The sequence below is a fragment of the Brachyhypopomus gauderio genome, chromosome 5, assembly GCF_052324685.1.
Source record: "Brachyhypopomus gauderio isolate BG-103 chromosome 5, BGAUD_0.2, whole genome shotgun sequence".
In the NCBI taxonomy this organism is placed as follows: domain Eukaryota; kingdom Metazoa; phylum Chordata; class Actinopteri; order Gymnotiformes; family Hypopomidae; genus Brachyhypopomus; species Brachyhypopomus gauderio.
Window position 1 is genome coordinate 10770076 of NC_135215.1, and position 17522 is coordinate 10787597.

General features: G+C 42.2%; 1 protein-coding gene across 2 annotated transcripts in view; it reads left to right on the plus strand.

Moving 5' to 3' along the window:
- Positions 1–17340, plus strand: part of slco1c1 (solute carrier organic anion transporter family, member 1C1) — a 36189-nt gene extending 18849 nt beyond the window's left edge. For both annotated transcript variants that reach the window (XM_077005586.1, XM_077005587.1), the window contains 9 exons: positions 1411–1509; positions 1648–1887; positions 3704–3868; positions 4035–4230; positions 5320–5485; positions 7289–7461; positions 7949–8013; positions 8112–8229; positions 13367–17340. In XM_077005586.1, coding sequence (XP_076861701.1) covers positions 1411–1509; positions 1648–1887; positions 3704–3868; positions 4035–4230; positions 5320–5485; positions 7289–7461; positions 7949–8013; positions 8112–8229; positions 13367–13733 — 1589 coding nt within the window. In that variant the 3' untranslated portion in view covers positions 13734–17340. The remainder of the gene's footprint in view (positions 1–1410; positions 1510–1647; positions 1888–3703; positions 3869–4034; positions 4231–5319; positions 5486–7288; positions 7462–7948; positions 8014–8111; positions 8230–13366) is intronic.
- The last annotated feature ends 182 nt before the right edge of the window (positions 17341–17522 follow it).

A 17522-nucleotide genomic window follows, 5' to 3' on the forward strand; every position in this document is an offset into this window, starting at 1 on the left:
CACTTGGGTCCGCCTCTCAAGTATATTCACGCGGTGGTTACGTCACCATACCCGCCGCGTTACACACTGAATGAGAGAGCCAGTTCTTCCCCTGGTGTCCTTTGTTCTATTTTCCCACCCAAACCATTTGTACTGTAACCATCTTTTCTTTTTCTCCTCTACTCCCTCCTGGCTCTTTATTTTACCCCATTCCTGTTCTCTCCCCCAGTTCCTGTTCTCTCCCAGAGGTGCTCACGCTGTTCTCCACTGGATAACCACCATGTTGCACCTGTCCACTCTTATATTGCTTATATTGGTTTCACCACATCGTTAGAAACAGGTGTGGACAGTTATGAGTCATTGTGTGTAACCTATGACATCTGTGCTTTAATTTAGTTTAACTTCTGCCACTTGTGGCCACCATTATGCACCACAAGAGAACTGCAGTGCAAAATGTGCTATAATTAGTGTACGTTTTGATTTGAAAATTTTGTTTAAAAAGGCTGAATTAGATTTAAAAACTGAATATTGTTTAAGGTTTTTTCAAAAAGAGATAAATGAGTTTTGGCAGTTGACAGTTTTGTTCTGAGAATGGGGTTTAAGTTTTAGTAATTCTGTAAGAAGTTTCATACCAGAGTTTTGAGGAACCTACATGGAATGGAAGTGTTTCACCCCAACACAGACAGATTTTTGGTCATTATCCGAATTGTTCGCTATCGGAGGCATTCGCTAGCCGAGGTTCCACTGTACTGTACAGATCACTGCCTCACAGATTGACAGAAGGAGAAGGGCGAGATGTGACATGTATTTCCTTCTTGCTGTGGGGATAATGTTGCTCTAGTTATTTATATTCCTACACTGTTGGCTTTACGCTCTTCTGTGGAGTTCTTTGGGGTTTTGAAGAATGGAAAGGGAGCCATCGTCTACATCCTCTTTAAATGGAGCTCCAACATCTAACTGACTTTTTTGGATTCTCACTTTTTGACAAATGTTACTTTTAGGCCTTTAGAAAATGTTTGAATCATTGTTTTAATCTTGTTGGTCTATATTTAAGTGATTTATGTTCATAGTGACAGTCAGATATAAAGTGTGTATTCAGAAGGGTTTATGAACAGTTTCAATATCGACTTCTACAGCTAATCATGACTATGTGAAAATGGAATGGTACATAGTAAACATGTTATAGAACAGAGCAAAAGCCATAACTGGAACTTTTAATCGCTGAAAGAAAAAACATTTACTGATTATTTTAAATGTCTTTTAAAGCATATAAATATAAAACATATTTTTCTCTGTTTACCTACTGATTTGAGTTTGCCACACATTTGGTAAACTAGCTGTGTTTAGATTCTTATTGTTGGTTTTACCTTTGAAGACATTCTTGCCATTTGAGTTTTGTACTCTTCCTAATATTGTTGGTCTTTTGTTCAGGATGTATTCAGACTGTGTCCGTAATTGGTCCCGTGTTTGGCTACCTGCTTGGATCACTTTGTGCAAAAATATATGTGGATATTGGATTTGTCAACATGGGTAAGAGTTCCCACTAGAGTTCTTATTCAATTGATTACTTCATTGTAGCTGATTCACCTGTGTATGATGCACGGTCAGGGTTAGGGTTAGAGTTAGAGTTAGCCATACATGTATACATACATGTTTTTCCCTCTCCAGAGAATGTTGACATCACACCAGGAGACCCCCGCTGGGTTGGGGCCTGGTGGCTGGGCTACCTCATCACAGGCCTCATCTCCCTCATGTCAGCTGGGCCCTTTTGGTTTCTGCCCAGATCTCTTCCAGAGGGTCGAATGGCCAAGTTCTCTCCTGAGGGGACGAGCTGCACTGGGGGCTCCACCGTTCTGGATCACAACTACCAGGCAGATGACACAGCCAGCTTCATAGAAATGGCTAAAGGTTAATGGTTAAAAGCACCATGCATACACAATTTATACTCTTCACGTAAAGGGCCCATATACTTTTATACAGTTAAGGTCAAAATTATTAGCCCCCTTATGAAATCATATAAAACCCTTATCCTTCCAATGACATGGGCCATAACCTTGAGTCTTTATAGTTTCTGTGTGTCCACAAGAACAAAGACAACATCTGCATAAAGTCAAATAAACATTTTTATTGGTTTGCTTCACTGAAACAAGAAAAAAGCAAAAAATGCAGTGGTCAAAATTATTAGCCCTCTGACAACTAATAGTCAATAGTGTAGCCTTTGTGATTCAAAACTGACAACAATCTTTTCTGGTAATTTCTAACCAAGTTGGCACATGTCTCCTGGGGGATTTTAGCCCATTCTTCCTTGGCAATTTGTTCGTGATCATGCAAATTGCTTGGTTTCCGAGCATGGACCCGAAGCTTGAGCTCCCTCCACAGATTCTCAATAGGATTGAGATCAGGGCTCTGAGAGGGCCACTCCAGAACGTTGATTTTGTTGTCTTTCAAAAAGGTTTTGACCAACTTCGATGTGTGCTTTGGGTCATTGTCTTGTTGGAAGACCTAGCGACGACCTAACCCTAGACTGGCAGCAGATGACCTGATGTTGTTCTTCAAAATTTCCACATAATCCTTTTTTCATTGTCCCATGCACCCGAACAAGGTTTCCCGTCCCTAAAGCACCAAAACAGCCCCACAGCATTATGTTTCCACCAGCATGTTTCACTGTGGGGACAGTATTTTTAGGGTTGAAGGCCTCGCCCTTCCTACGCCAAACAAAAGCAGCATCCATATGCCCAAACAGCTCAAGTTTGGTTTCATCAGACCAAAGGACAGACTTCCAAAACTCACCCTTATGTTTCAGATTGTCTCTGGCAAAGTTCAGTCTGGCTTTGATGTGCCGCTGTGAGAGCAATGGGGTTTTTCTTGGACGATGACCACGAAGTCCACCACGATGAAGAGCCCTCACAACAGTCTTGCGTGAAACATCAAGTCTAGAAGAAGCAAGTTCAGCAACAATCATCTTTGCAGAGGTCCAGGGATTCTTGTTGACATCTCTGATTATTTTTTGCTGCAAAGTATTCTTCTTACGTTTTTGACCACAGCCATGTTTATTTTTAACAGGCTTTGTTTCTTTGTGCTTTGTGATGATGCAACGCACAGCTGTTCTAGAAACCAAGAAACGCTTGGAAATGGCAGTATAACCTTCCTCCTGAAAATGAAGGTTCACTATCTTCTGTCTGAGGTCCAGACTGATTTCTCTTCTTTTTGGCATGATGATATTGCTTCCTACAACAATTATAGAGCAACCCTAGAGTATCCCTTTCATTCAAGCAGTCAAGTAATACTAACTCTGCTTCTTGGAGTCACTTAAATAAGGTTCAGTGCTAATTGATTGCTCAGGTGTGTTTTCAAACCTAATTGATTGGTCAGGTGTGGTTTGAAACCCAGTTAATTGGCCTTGGAAACACAAAATCACATGGGGGCTAATAATTTTGACCATCTCAGTTTTCACCAATTTGTTTCATAAAGAAATATTTAATGTTTATTTTACATTCCAAAGTGGACCAAAATAGGCCTATATCATGGATTAATAATTTACTATATGAAATTTTATGTATATTGCAAAGAATTGCCAGTATTTTAGGGGAATAGTAATAATTTTTTAGGGGCTAATAATTTTGACCTTAACTGTATATAGAGAGTTCAGCTTTCTAGGGGTGGTTTCTTCTTAAACATGTTCACTTGGCTTTTTGGAGCTAAAATATTTGTTTTTGTCTTGCAGACTTTTTGCCAACTCTGAGATCTCTCCTGGGGAACCCGGTCTATTTTTTGTACCTTTGTGTTAGTGTCGTGCAGTTTAACTCTTTAATAGGCATGGTGACCTACAAACCCAAATACATAGAACAGCACTATGGGCAGTCAGCCGCCAGAGCAAATTTCCTAATGGGTACGTATATGATGCAAGTGCATGTCATGAGACAGTGGGCTTAAATTCAGATATTCAAAGGTAGATTTAAAACATTAGAGACCACAGGCTTTATCTGGTTAGTATAGTGTACTAGTGACTCATCACTTTGATCAGTCTGTGTGTTTCCTTAATGCTGCTGTTTCAGGGGTGATGAACATCCCGGCGGTGGCTGTAGGAATGTTCTTAGGGGGAGTTCTCATGAAGAAGCTCAGACTGAGCATCATGGGAGCGGCCAGGCTTGCACTGGGAACCTCCCTGCTTGGCTATTTCCTGTCTCTGCTCTTCTTTGCTCTGGGCTGCGAGAATCCCAGAGTAGCTGGCATCACTGTGACATATGCTGGGTATAGTGACACATGACATGGTGACATATGCTGGGTATAGTGACACATGACATGGTGACATATGCTGGGTATAGTGACACATGACATGGTGACATATGCTGGGTATAGTGACACATCACATGGTGACATATGCTGGATATAGTGACACATCACATGGTGACATATGCTGGATATAGTGACACTGTTCCTATAAAATTAAAGTGTTGAATCTTGCCTGTATGTAACCCTAACCCTTTATGTAACCCTGTATGTAACCCTAACCCTGTATGTAACCCTGTATGTAACCCTGTGTGTAGCCCTAACCCTGTATGTAACCCTAACCCTGTATCTTGCCTTCATTTTACTCATAATAATCCCTCACTGCTTGTTTTTGTTTTTTTTTTTTTGTTTGATGAGGATATTTAGTGATTTTACACACATGGACAAAATTGTCTGTGCCCTTCCATTAAAGAAAAATAAACCTACAATGGTCACTGAAATAACTTGAAACTCACAAAAGTAATAATAAATAAAATAGAAAATCAAATAAAACTCAGATATTGCCTTGAATTGTGGTGTTCCTGTGTGTGTGTGCGCGCGTGCTTCATTGCGGTTGTCTATCCATTCATCTTTAAAGTGGTCTCACTTGTTCCTTGTCTCGTTGCACCTGTTGTGTTATTGTTTGTGTATAAGTGTGTGTTCTGTGCAGGTTCGTTGTCAGTTGTTGAATCTTTGTCGTTAGTGTTGGTGCCGTATTTGCTTTTTATAGAACGATTTTTAAAAAGAAACGAATTAAACTTTTTTCATTTTTTAATTTATTACTGTAGCTTTCAAGATATTTCAGTGACCTTTGTTGGTTTTTCTTTCTTTAATGGAAGGGTAGTGACAATTATGTCCACATGTGTATGTAGGGTTTCTTCTATTCCTTTAACTAATTTTATTATGTAAAATGAATGAATGAACACTGTATGATTACACTCATCAGACCATCAGGCTAAAATACATTTGTGTTACTGTTTAAACTAAAAAAGATCATAAACGAGCAATGAATGGTCTGTTCTTTGTTTGCGTGTGTGTGTGTGTGTGTGTGTGTGCGTGCGTACTGAACAGGATAGAGGGCCTCTCATATGAGGAAAATCCACTATCTGTAAACTGTAACAAAAACTGTGAGTGCTCACCGAGGGACTGGGACCCTGTGTGTGGTGAGGATGGTCTCACGTATGTCTCGCCCTGCTTGGCTGGGTGTCGGACATCTCATGGCTCTGGGATCGACACGGTAAGCAGTGGGAACTAGTGTAGCTCTGGTACAGTTTTGCAGGAACAATGGCCTGTGTTTATTATAGTAGTTCAGCAAAGGTCAAAAACAAGTGCGTGGTGTCCTTTTCTGCACTGTCTAGTACTGCCTGGCCTGTTTGCTTCTTGCTCAGGTGTGAGACCTTTACGGGCATTTAATGATTACAAATAAAACATATTTACAGTGGGACAGTGTATGTCTGTACACCTAACACAAAATTCCACTGAATGCAGTGAAGAGGGTACACCTGTCACAGCCCCGGACTCCTCCCTTGGGTGTGTCTTTTGGTGTGTGTGTGTGTGTGTGTGTGTGTGTGTGTGCTTCATTGCGGTTGTCTATCCAATTATCTTTAAAGTGGTCTCACTTGTTCCTTGTCTCGTTGCACCTGTTGTGTTTTTGTTTGTGTATGAGTGTGTGTTCTGTGCAGGTTCGTTGTCAGTTGTTGAATCTTTGTTGTTAGTGTTGGTGCCATATTTGCTTTAGCAGTAAGCGCTATTATATGTCTAGAATTAAGGAGCGCTGTTTGAACTTTGCTTCTGTCTCAGCACTCTGCCTGCATGCACCATTATAACACCTGAAACACTTGCATTTCAAGCTCTAAATCTGATTTGCTAATTGTTGCTCAGGATTTTGTACAGGTGCAAGAAATTCATTTAAGGACCATAAATGTACAAGTACAACCCTTGGAATGAAATACAATGTGTTTTATTTTTACATATAGAATAATTTCCAGGTGTTAAATAAAACAAACATGTTTCTGCATGGTTCTTTGTTTTAATACCTGAAGTATCTGAAGTTTTGTTCCTAACTTGGTCTCCATAGTTACCTGTCCATCTTCTGCATGTTTTACTATTAAAAGATTTTGTAGTGAACTGGATTAAATCAACAACATAAAAACTGGATTAGTAGTCGGGAGGCCAGATCCTGGTTACGCTCCTTTTATAGTCTGGTGTTATTTCCGTAGGTGAGTCTGTTCCTATAAAAATATTAAGAGACACTGGAACTGCTCAGTCCCTTGTGTTGTCATCAGTGCTACCATTTAACAAGGGGTTCTTTTGTGGGTCAGATCTAAAATTATTATTTTTTGTACTTTTGTTTTGCACTTCGCTGGGCTGTTACTCGGTTGGGGGACAGATCAGAGGTGCGCGCACATACTCTACATCACATAGTAAATTCTGTATAGATACACCAGTTTAGCGGACGGGAGCCACCTTTGTAATTTACGTAGATTCCATAGTTTTCTTCACATTGTTTACTTAAGCATTATTTTATTTTCCTTTCTTTGCTTGGACTCTGCCCTTCATCCTCCTGCTGGAGTAGCAGTTAGGGTAACCCTAACCCTAGAGTAGCGATATATATATATATATATATATATATATATATATATATATATATATATATATATATATATATATATATATATATATATAATTCTGATATGAACTGGAAGTGTGAATGAACATCAGTGTGAATGGGAATGGTGGTTTCCTATTTGCATATTGTACTAGTTAACATAACTGTCATACCTACACCATAGTTACATTGTTTTGGACCGTTTTCCACCCTTCACGCTGGACACGTCGTGTGCCTGTCCCCTACATCAGTTACCTGGGGCAACAACAATTGAAAGTTTTTTCATGAACTAATATAGGCAGAACTTGAAAGTTCTAAATGTTATTAAGAGGTGTTATTAAGAATGACTTGTTCATGTTTGCTTAAATATATATTAGTTAATGGGAAATTGCTAATATGCATCTATGTTATTCCGCATTTACATATCTTCAGGTTTTTGAGCAATGCACATGTGTGACCAATGGCAACCAGACAGCCTATGCAGGTCAGTGTCAACAGCACAGACAGAGCTGCCAGCAAGTCTTGCCCTACTTCTTGGCTCTGTCTGTTATCACTTCCTTCATTATCTCCCTGGGTGGGACCCCAGGATACATGCTGCTCATCCGGTGAGTCAAATCCTTGGCAACAATTAGAACAATTAGACCATTCAGCATATGTGAATGAATAACGTTTCTACAACTGCTGAGAATGTCTCTGATTGTCTTCAGTCACTTCTAGTTTATGTTCCAGATCTATATTTGTAGAATCTAATTAACACTTTAGGCTGAATTCATCACCAGTGTAGCCATCACTGACCTGACTGTTCTGAACACTCTTCACAATTTTATGTCAGTTTATTTACCTCAGTTTACCCCAATCAGGTGACTCCTTTGGAATGCAGGGTTAGCGTTAGGGTTATGCATTGCCTCCTTAGTGCTAAATAAGGCTACCACCAGCACTATGCCATCATTGAGTGGTCATCTCAAACGTATGACTTTTAGACAAAAGCTTCTTTAACCTTTATCCAAAATAACCCATATATTACTTAATGAACATGACCATTAATAACATAATGCTCTGTGCTCTCATTATATTCTTCTTTCATTCTACCAGATGCATCAAACCACAGCTAAAGTCCTTGGCTTTAGGGTTTCACACCCTGACGACACGAACTCTGGGTATTTTGCTCTTAAGTATTTTGAGTTCTACTTTAAGTATTGAGAATATTGCTGTTATTTCTAAAGCAAAAACAACATGCATATGCACCATTTAACAGCTGGCATTCCTGCTCCTATATATTTTGGGGCAATTATTGACACCACATGTCTGAAATGGGGCCATAAGAGGTGTGGAGGAAAAGGAGCATGTAGAATCTACAACACGACTTCTTACAGGTAACCATCCCACAGGTAATCATCCTACACAAATATGACTCACGAGGTATGAAGTAACCATATTTTTGTTGAGTGGTTAAGGGTTAGTTTGACAGCTTTAGGCTGGGGCCACCAGACTGACACTGATGAACTAACACCACCTGTGAGTGATGCTTCCATCAGTTTACTGTCTCTCCTCATCACCTGCATGTATGTACACTCAAACAGATATGCATAAAAGATAAAAACTCAAAACAACACTGCTTCTCAAAGATGCAGGCTGCTTATAAGGAATACAGTGTGCCTGGGTGATACCCACCTTTTCACAAGCTCCTTCTTTCAATTAAATTGCACAGGGTAATATGAAGGTAATAACAAATGTATCACCTGTTTTCTACATAGTTAGCACAACAAAACTACTAAGTAGAAGAATTAATTTTTAGCCTCAGTTGATCAAACCACAATGCAGCAATAAAAAAACTTCCATCCATCCATTGTCATCTGCTTTATCCGGCTTTGGGTCGCGGGGGCAGTAGCCTAAGCAAAGAGGCCCAGGTTTCTCTCTCCCCAGCCATCTCTTCTAACTCCTCTGGGAGGATACCGAGGCTTTCCCAGGACAGCTGAGAGATATAATCTCTCCAGCGTGTCCAGGGTCTTCCCCAGGGCCTCCTCCCAGTTGGACATGCCTGGAGCGCCTCCCTAGGGAGGCACCCAGGTGGCATACTGACCAGATGCCCAAACCACCTCAACTGGCTCCTCTCTACGTGGAGGAGCAGCGACTCTAATCCGAGCCTCTCCCGGATGACGGTGCTCCATACCTTATCTCTAAGGGAGAGCCCAGACACCCTGCGGAAAAAACTCATTTCGGCCGCTTATATTCACGATCTCATTCTTTCGGTCACTACCCAGAGCTCGTGCCCATAGGTAAGAGTCGAAACGTAGATTGACCAGTAAATCGAGAGCTTTGCCTTTTGGCTCAGCTCTCTCTTCACCACAAGAGTGTCTGCAATACTGCAGCCGCAGCACTGATCCACCTGTCAATCTCTCGTTCCGTTCTTCCCTCACTCAACAAGAACACGAGATACTTGAACTCCTCCACTTGAGGCAAGGACTCATTCCCGACCCAGAGAGGGCACTCCACCCTTGTCTGAATGAGTACAATGGTCTCAGTTTTAGAGGTGCTGATTCTCATCCCGGCCGCCTTGCACTCGGCTGCAAACTGATCCAGTGAGAACTGTAGGTCCTGGCCCGATGATGCAAACAGGACAACATCATCCACAAAAAGGAAACTCGGAATTCTGAGGCCAAAAAATCAAACCCCCTCCACCACTTGGCTATGCCGAGAAATTCTGTCTATAAAAGTTATGAACAGAATCAGTGACAAAGTGGATCACCCCCCAGAGGAATCCCCGAGGGACACGGTCGAATGCCTTCTCCAAATTCACAAAACACATGTTGACTGGTTGAGCAAACTCCCATGCACCCTCTAAGACCCTTGCAAGGGTGAAAAGCTGGTCCAGTGTTCCACGACCAGAACGGAACCCACATTATTCCTCTTGTAACTAAGATTCGACTATCGACCGGACTCTCTTCTCCAGTACCCCTGCATAGACCTTACTGGGGAGGCTGAGGAGTGTGATCCCCAATAGTTGGAGCACACCCTCCAGTCCCCTTTCTTAAAAAGGGGAACCACCACCCCAGTTTGCCAGTACAGAGGCACTGCTCCCGATGTAAGATAAGATAAGATAAGATAATCCTTTATTAATCCCTCAGCGGGGAAATTTGCATTGTTACAGCAGCAGAGAATAGTGTCAGGAAATACACATATATAAGATACAGGTATACTGTGACGGGCAGGGTGAGCAACTTAAAAAGGAAGCGATCACGCCAAGTCTCAGGGAAATAGGATGGTTTAATAGAAAGTGTGCAAACCAAAAACCCGTGCATTGTTCCGAATGAAGGAAATAATAACCAGCAGTCAACTGGTACAAAGACAAGACATATATAGACGAACAAACGACCCTCAGGTGAGACGGATCACAGGTCCTGCCCACCTGAGGGACGAACATCACGTGACCAAAAACAGGACCGCTGCCGCTGTAACCGGGGGCGACCGGTAGGGGGCCCCCCCACAACGTGACATATACAAGAGAAATAAATAAAGAGTATAAATATATATGCAATATATGTAGTTGCAAACAGTTATGGTTATTGTACATGGTATATTAAATATTGCACATGGTAGATTCCGATATTGCACATGGAAGAACAGTAGGAGCAGTAAAGTACAGTGAGGAGATTGTTGTACAGTACAAGTGAGCTATGGAGAGCAGTGGCTGTTGTACAGTCTGACAGTGGCTGGAAGGAAGGACCTGCGATATCTCTCCTTCACACAGCGCGGGTGCAGCAGCCGGGCACTGAAGGAGCTGCTCAGTGCTGACAGGGATTGGTGCATGGGATGGGACAGGTTCTTCAACATGTGGTTGAATTTAGTCCTCATCCTCCTGTCTCCCACCACCTCCACCGGGTCAAGATGGCCCCCCAGGACAGAGCTGAACTTCTTAATGATTTTGTTCAGTCTCCTCCTGTCAGCAGTGGAGATGCTGCTGCCCCAGCAGACCACTCCATAAAAGATGGCTGATGCCACCACAGCATCGAAGAAGGTCCTCAGGAGCGTGCGCATATCAACATGCGATGTTGCAAAGACGTGTCAGCCAGGACAGCCCACAACATCCAAAGATCTCATCTATCCCCGGAGCCTTGCCGCCAAGGAATTTCACAACTACCCGGGTCACCTCAGCCAGAGTGAGGGGCAAACCCCCGTCCGAGCCCCCCAGCTCTGCTTCCTCTATGGAAGACGTGATGGTGGGATTGAGAAGATCCTCAAAGTATTCCTTCCACCGTCTAATGACATCCCCAGTCGAGGTCAGCAGATCCCCAGCCCCACTGTACAGTGTTGGTCGGGAACCGCTTTCCCCTCCTGAGATGACTGACAGTTTGCCAGAATCTTCTCAGAGCCAATCGAAAGTCACTTTCCATGGTCTCGCTGAACTCTTCTCACACCCGAGTTTTGCCTCCACAACGGTCAAAAGCGATCCGCTTGGCCCTCCTGTACCCGTCTGCTGCCTCCGGAGTCCCACAAGTCAATCAGGCCCAATAGGACTCTTTCTTCAGCATGACGGCCTCCCTTACCCGAGATGTCCATCATCGGGTTCAGGGATTGTCGCCACGACAACCTTGCATCCATAGCCCCCGTCTGCCGCATTGACAATGGAGGCGCGGAACAAAGCCCATTCGGACTCAATTTCTCCAGCTTCCCTCGGGATGCAGTCAAAGCTATGCCGGATGTGGGAGTTAAAGTCCTTTCTGACAGGTTCCTCTGCACGTTCCCAGCAAACCCTCACAATACGTTTAGGTCTGCCAGGTCTGTCTGGCATCCTCGCTCGACATCTGATCCAACTCACCACTAGGTGGTGATTGGTTGACAGCTCAGCTCCTCTCTTCACCTGAGTGTCCAATACACATGGTCGCAAGTCCAATGACACGATTCCAAAATCAATCATCGAGCTGCGACCTAAGGTGTCCTGGTGCCATGGGCACTTATGGACACCTCTGTGCTCCATAAGCTATAACAAAACACCACTCGGGTTCAGATCAGAGACGCCATTCCTCCCAATCATGCCCTTCCAGGTCTTACTATCATTGCCCATGTGAGCATTGAAGTCCCCCAGCAGAACAATGGGATCCCCAGAAAGGGCACCTTCCAGTATCCCCTCCAAGGACTCCAAGATGGCCGGGTACTCCGAACTGCCATTTGGTGCATAAGCACAAACAACATATGTGCATATGCACCGTTCTCCAACCCGAAGGCACAGGAAAGCAACCCTCTTGTCTACCGGGGAAAACCCCAACACACAGGCAGCGAGCCGGGAAGCTATCAGTAAGCCCACTCCAGGCCTCCGCCTTTCATCCTGGGCCACTCCAAAAAAGAATAAAGTCCAGCCTCTCTCAAGAGGATTAGTTCCCATGGTTTCTCAACCCAAACCATGTGTCGAGGTGAGTCCAACTATATCTAGTTGGTATCTCTCAGGCTCGCACACCAGCTCAGGCTCTTCCCAACCAGAGAGGTTACATTCCATGTCGCAAGAGCCAGCTTCAGTAACCGAGGATCGGTACTCCAAGGCCCCCGCCTTCGACCACTGCCCAATCCAATATGCACCGAACCCCTACTACTACCTACTACTCCCACAAGTGGTGGGCCCATGGGAGAGTGAACCCATGTATGTCCTTCAGGCTGTGTCCGGCCGGGCCCCATGGGTAGAAATCCGGCCACCAGGCGCTCGCCAAGGAGCCCAAAACAACAGGCCAACAACCGTCACTGTATCAGTAAGCTGTTAGTCAAAACATAAGAGTTAGAGCATGGGAGAACACTGCAATATAACTATAACACTATAACACTGCAATATAACTAACACTGCAATATATCTATAACACTATAACACTGCAATATAACTAACAATTCAATATAGCTAACACTTCGATATAGATATAACACTACAACACTGCAATATTGTGACACGCGGGCAGGGCGAAGGATGAGACACTGAATCCTTGCTTCACAGACAGTCACTTTTAATTTCACACAGAGATTGCACAATAGCGCACGAGAAACACTCAAACACGCACACAGAAACGTGTAGACTAGACAACGACGAGCACAGGACACTGCACGAGCGCACATTAAATAGACAAACCACATTAGCCCCACGTGATTACGAGACGAGCCACAGGTGAGACATATTATCACAGGACATAACCACTACCACGAAGATCCACCGACGCAGACGATGCACGTGGATAACGTAAACACACGCCCAAAAGGGAGGGGCCGGGGTCCTCAACGTGACAAATATAACTAACATTGCATTATAACTGTAACATTGCATTATAACTTTAACATTGCAGTATAACACTAACACTGCAGTACAACTATAACACTGCAATACAACAATTGTAGTATAATACTGCAATATAACTAAATGCATGTAATCATGAAAATTCTGATTAGCTTGATCAGAGGTTGGTTACAGTAGCAACTTCTGTAGTAAACTGGGTGTCCAAGATAAATGAGATGCTAGTCCACTCTACTCCCTCTCAGGACAGCATATCTGGGCTTAACGCTGGGCCTGCGGACAGGTTCCTTCTTCCTGTGTGCGCTGGGTCTCCTGGTCTTACGGCAACATGTCCTGAAGGAGGAGAGTGGGCTAGCGTCCAGCAGCAACACTGGGAGTGCACTGGCAGAGCTGCAGGCTTACAGGGCAGAGGACACGAACAACTCACACTCAGACCAGTCCCCTCGAATCTCGGACCAGTCCCCTTGGATCTCAGACCAGTCTCCTCACATCTTGGATCAGTCCCCTCAGATTTCGGACCAGTCTCCTCACATCTCGGACCAGTCCCCTCGGATCTCAGACCAGTCTCCTCGGATCTTGGACTATGATACTGAGCGGGAAACACGCCTGTAAAACATCACCCTGTTAAACAGTTATGCAGGGAACCTTCTGGCTATGTCCATTTTATTTTTCATAAATGATAAAAATATATATTTCTACTAGATGATTAATTTTTTGTTTGACATTGTAATTAGGGCTTGAAAGTAGGTGAAAATAATTTTTAAACAAAACAACAGATGGAAAGCCTTTTATTGTGGGTGAGGTTAGTTAGGTTTTTATTATTACAGTGTGGTTATTTGTAGAGGACAATTTGAAATGTCAGTATGTTGTTTTTATCAGTGTTTCTCTAAATGTTCATTTTAATGTAGGCTTACTGCCATATGAATGCAAGAAATTGAAAAGTGGATCAATGTTTTAAGTTTTGAAGGTTAAAAACCACACTGTTTTATAGATATATCACTATTAGGTTTAGGGGTTCTAGTGCTCAATAATGTTATAATAATATTGTTTTGAGACAAACAAAATGTGGTAAATGTGATCTGAGTTTCAAACCACAGATGCTGCTAATAGACAAACTACTAATATCAAGGACTCAAGTTCATCTTCAACTGAAGGGGATCTGTTGTCACTTGGCTTCGGGTGTCCTCTACCCCAGATGAGCTAAAAACTTTTATTTCTAAGATTATTTTTAATCTAAACATTTAATATCTGTCCAGCTTTGAAGGTTGGCCTTGCTTATACCAGGGTCAGGGTTAAGCCAACCCTCTGTTTACATTTTTAAGGTAAACAGGCGATTTTAGGATCTGGTCTTTAGGGGTGCCCAGCCCCCAGTGCTCACAGAGGCACAATACCAAAGTATTGCGCAGGTGCAGAGCAAGTTTTTTGCATAATATAATATTTAAAAAATGTGTTGAGCCAGGGGGTGCTAAGCAACCTCACGGTGGTGCTCTAGCACCACTAAAAATACCCTAGCCTCGCCCCTGGTTCACACTTCATGTAAAAGTGGCTCCAGTCCTGTGCATTGCCTAAATCTGACTTTCTGCCAAAATATGTTTTTTACTGTTGTATTCGGCTCTTTCACAAAGTTTCTTTTATGCAACCATGACAATCACACACTTGGACTGGGCAACATGCCACACTCATGCAGCTGTAACTGAAATCATGTTACTGTGTGCAGGAGGCCAGTAAAGGTGTTAATGTTGGTTATGTGGAGGTGAGACGGTGTTGATGCTGGCTCTGGGATATTTCCATGCATCTGTTGTCATGGGTCTTACCTTCCTGCCAGTGCAAAAATAGGACAAATGTCTGGTTTGACCCTTTAGACCAGGGATGTCAAAGTCAAATACACCGAGGGCCAAAAAAACTAATTTGTTACAAGCCGAGGGCCGGACTGGTTCAATGTTTATTAAAACATATTGAAATGATTGCACATAGCCTACTGAATCAAGACCTAACACAGTGTATATTATTTAATGCTTAAATGAATAAAGCAATATTTTCTTATGCATCTGTCAGTAATTTCAAGTGAAAATATTTTTCAACAAGCAAACATGAATAAAGTAATAAAGGTTTGAAAAGTGCTGGAATTTAAGCTAAAAAAATGCTTAAATGCTTGAAATTGTAACTACTTGGTTTCACAACAAATATCTGTCTGACTGAATAGTTCTCTTATATTAGGTTAACAAATACGAGCCTCTTGTAATTCCAGAACGAAACATGAGAGAACGTGAAGACGTTAAGATTGGGCGTTTTGAAAATAAACAACCATTAAATAATGTGATAAAAAGCGAATTATTTCGAATCATTTCGAGTATATGTATAAATATTTAACTTAATTAAGTTTAACGTGCTGGGAAATATTGAAATGGACCTTGAAGGTGACGTACAAGTGCTTGAATTCCACCCTGTAAAGGTGCATGAACCCTGCAAACATGACTTTGTTCATTGCGCTGAGGCGCGGCGCGCGCAAAGTACAAAATTCGAGAGATGCACGACCTCGTGAATCGACAGCGCGCGAGACGGTCTCGCACGAGCTAAACCACTGCGATTACGTTATTTTCGCCGCGCTGACCCTCGCCGCTTGTGCGCGCTGCAGTGACTTCGCGGGCTACCGTTGCATTGTGGGGAATGTAGTGCTTGTGCGTGCAAAACACCAGCGGGCAGCTGTGGCCTGCGGGCCGGTTCTAATAGTAATTAAATATCATCCAGGGGGCCATAGATAATCAATTCACGGGCCGGATCTGGCCCGCGGGCCTTGACTTTGACATATGTGCTTTAGACAGTGTCTTATGCCAAGAATCAGATATGTATCAGATTTCAATACCATGTATCCCTAATCTCATTTGAAAATGTCATGTTTCAGTTTGTTTTTGGGTGTTCATACTGCCATCTCAAATGACAGATCTGTATCGTATGTAGGTTAAAAGGTAGCTCCACTTGGCCCACTTTTAATTGCAATGTGAATGCAGGTTTGAGATGTGAATAGACCTATGAACTGTCTATTGAGCCAATGAGCTGTATATTGAGCCAGTGAGCTGTCTATTGAGCCACTGAGCTGTTTATTGAGCAAATGAGCTATCTATTGAGCCAGTGAGCTGTCTATTGAGGCCAGTGAGCTGTCTATTGAGCCAGTGAGCTGTCTATTGCATGTATTTGTCAGGAAGGCTGTGTGCCTTTTCATGATTTCACCCAGCATCGTGTTAGTAAGAGGGTTTTGCTACAACTACTGGCTAGGAAACATGATCAAATGAGCATGTGCATTGTGTGAGGAGTGTAAGTGCATCATTATGTGTGGTGGGTGTACACGTTTTGATGTGCCAAAAAATATAACTGGTTGATAGTGGTGTTCTCACAGGTTGCTTACTTGATAGTTGAACTTTTCAAATATTTTTTATAGATGAATAAATCTTCAGAACAGTGTCTTGGTTTTTGATGCATAGGTGAATTTGCTCAGTTTGGGTTACTGAAGCTCACTAGCAACACTGTTTTACTTAAAGTAAATAAACAGCATTCGTAACATGAAGATAACCTGTATATACTTACATTCACTGTTTTATGTACTTTAAAATGTATATCTTTCAGTGAAATGTAAAATGTATATCTTTTTCCAGATAGTCCAGTAACTCAGGAAATGTTGATAACTGCAAGTCTTGAGAAATACAGCACATCAACCACAAGTTAATACGAACTTAACGCAGTTTCATCAGGTCAGTTATTTACAATGGACATTAACAATACTTATAGAACTTAAGGGTTAACTTAATCATTTTAAAGGTATCATAATAGTATTTCTGTGCAACATTCCAAAACGTCAATATTTTCACTTATAAGCTATTTAAAAGTTCCCCAGAACATTTTATTTTTTACTTTGCTGAGCAGAAACTGCCATTACATACGACAAATCATTTTCTAGAATCAGGAACAAACACTTGTAACAGGACCCAACACTGCCCCCACCCACACTACTCCATTTTGAGTTTAAAGAACTACAGCACAGCTACCTCAAATAGAAGTAAAAAATCTCAACTTATATAACCTGCACTTAACAAGATTACTCTAGATCTCTAACATCAGCAACAACACATCATATTAAACTCAGGTGTAATTTATCTACCTCCACAATACAGGACAAATATTTCCAAGAATGCTTAAAATGGGCTTAACTGAATCAGAGCATTTACTAATGCATGAAAATGGATTATTATTTACTTCTTCTGCTTGTATGTGTATTAATTATTTCAAATGAATGTTTCTAAAAATAAAAAAATGCATTTTAAAAACTTGTAGCCTAGAAATGACTGTTTATTACCTTAAAATTCATTGTAAACAAATTTGAAACAAAATTCAAATCCACAAAAACAT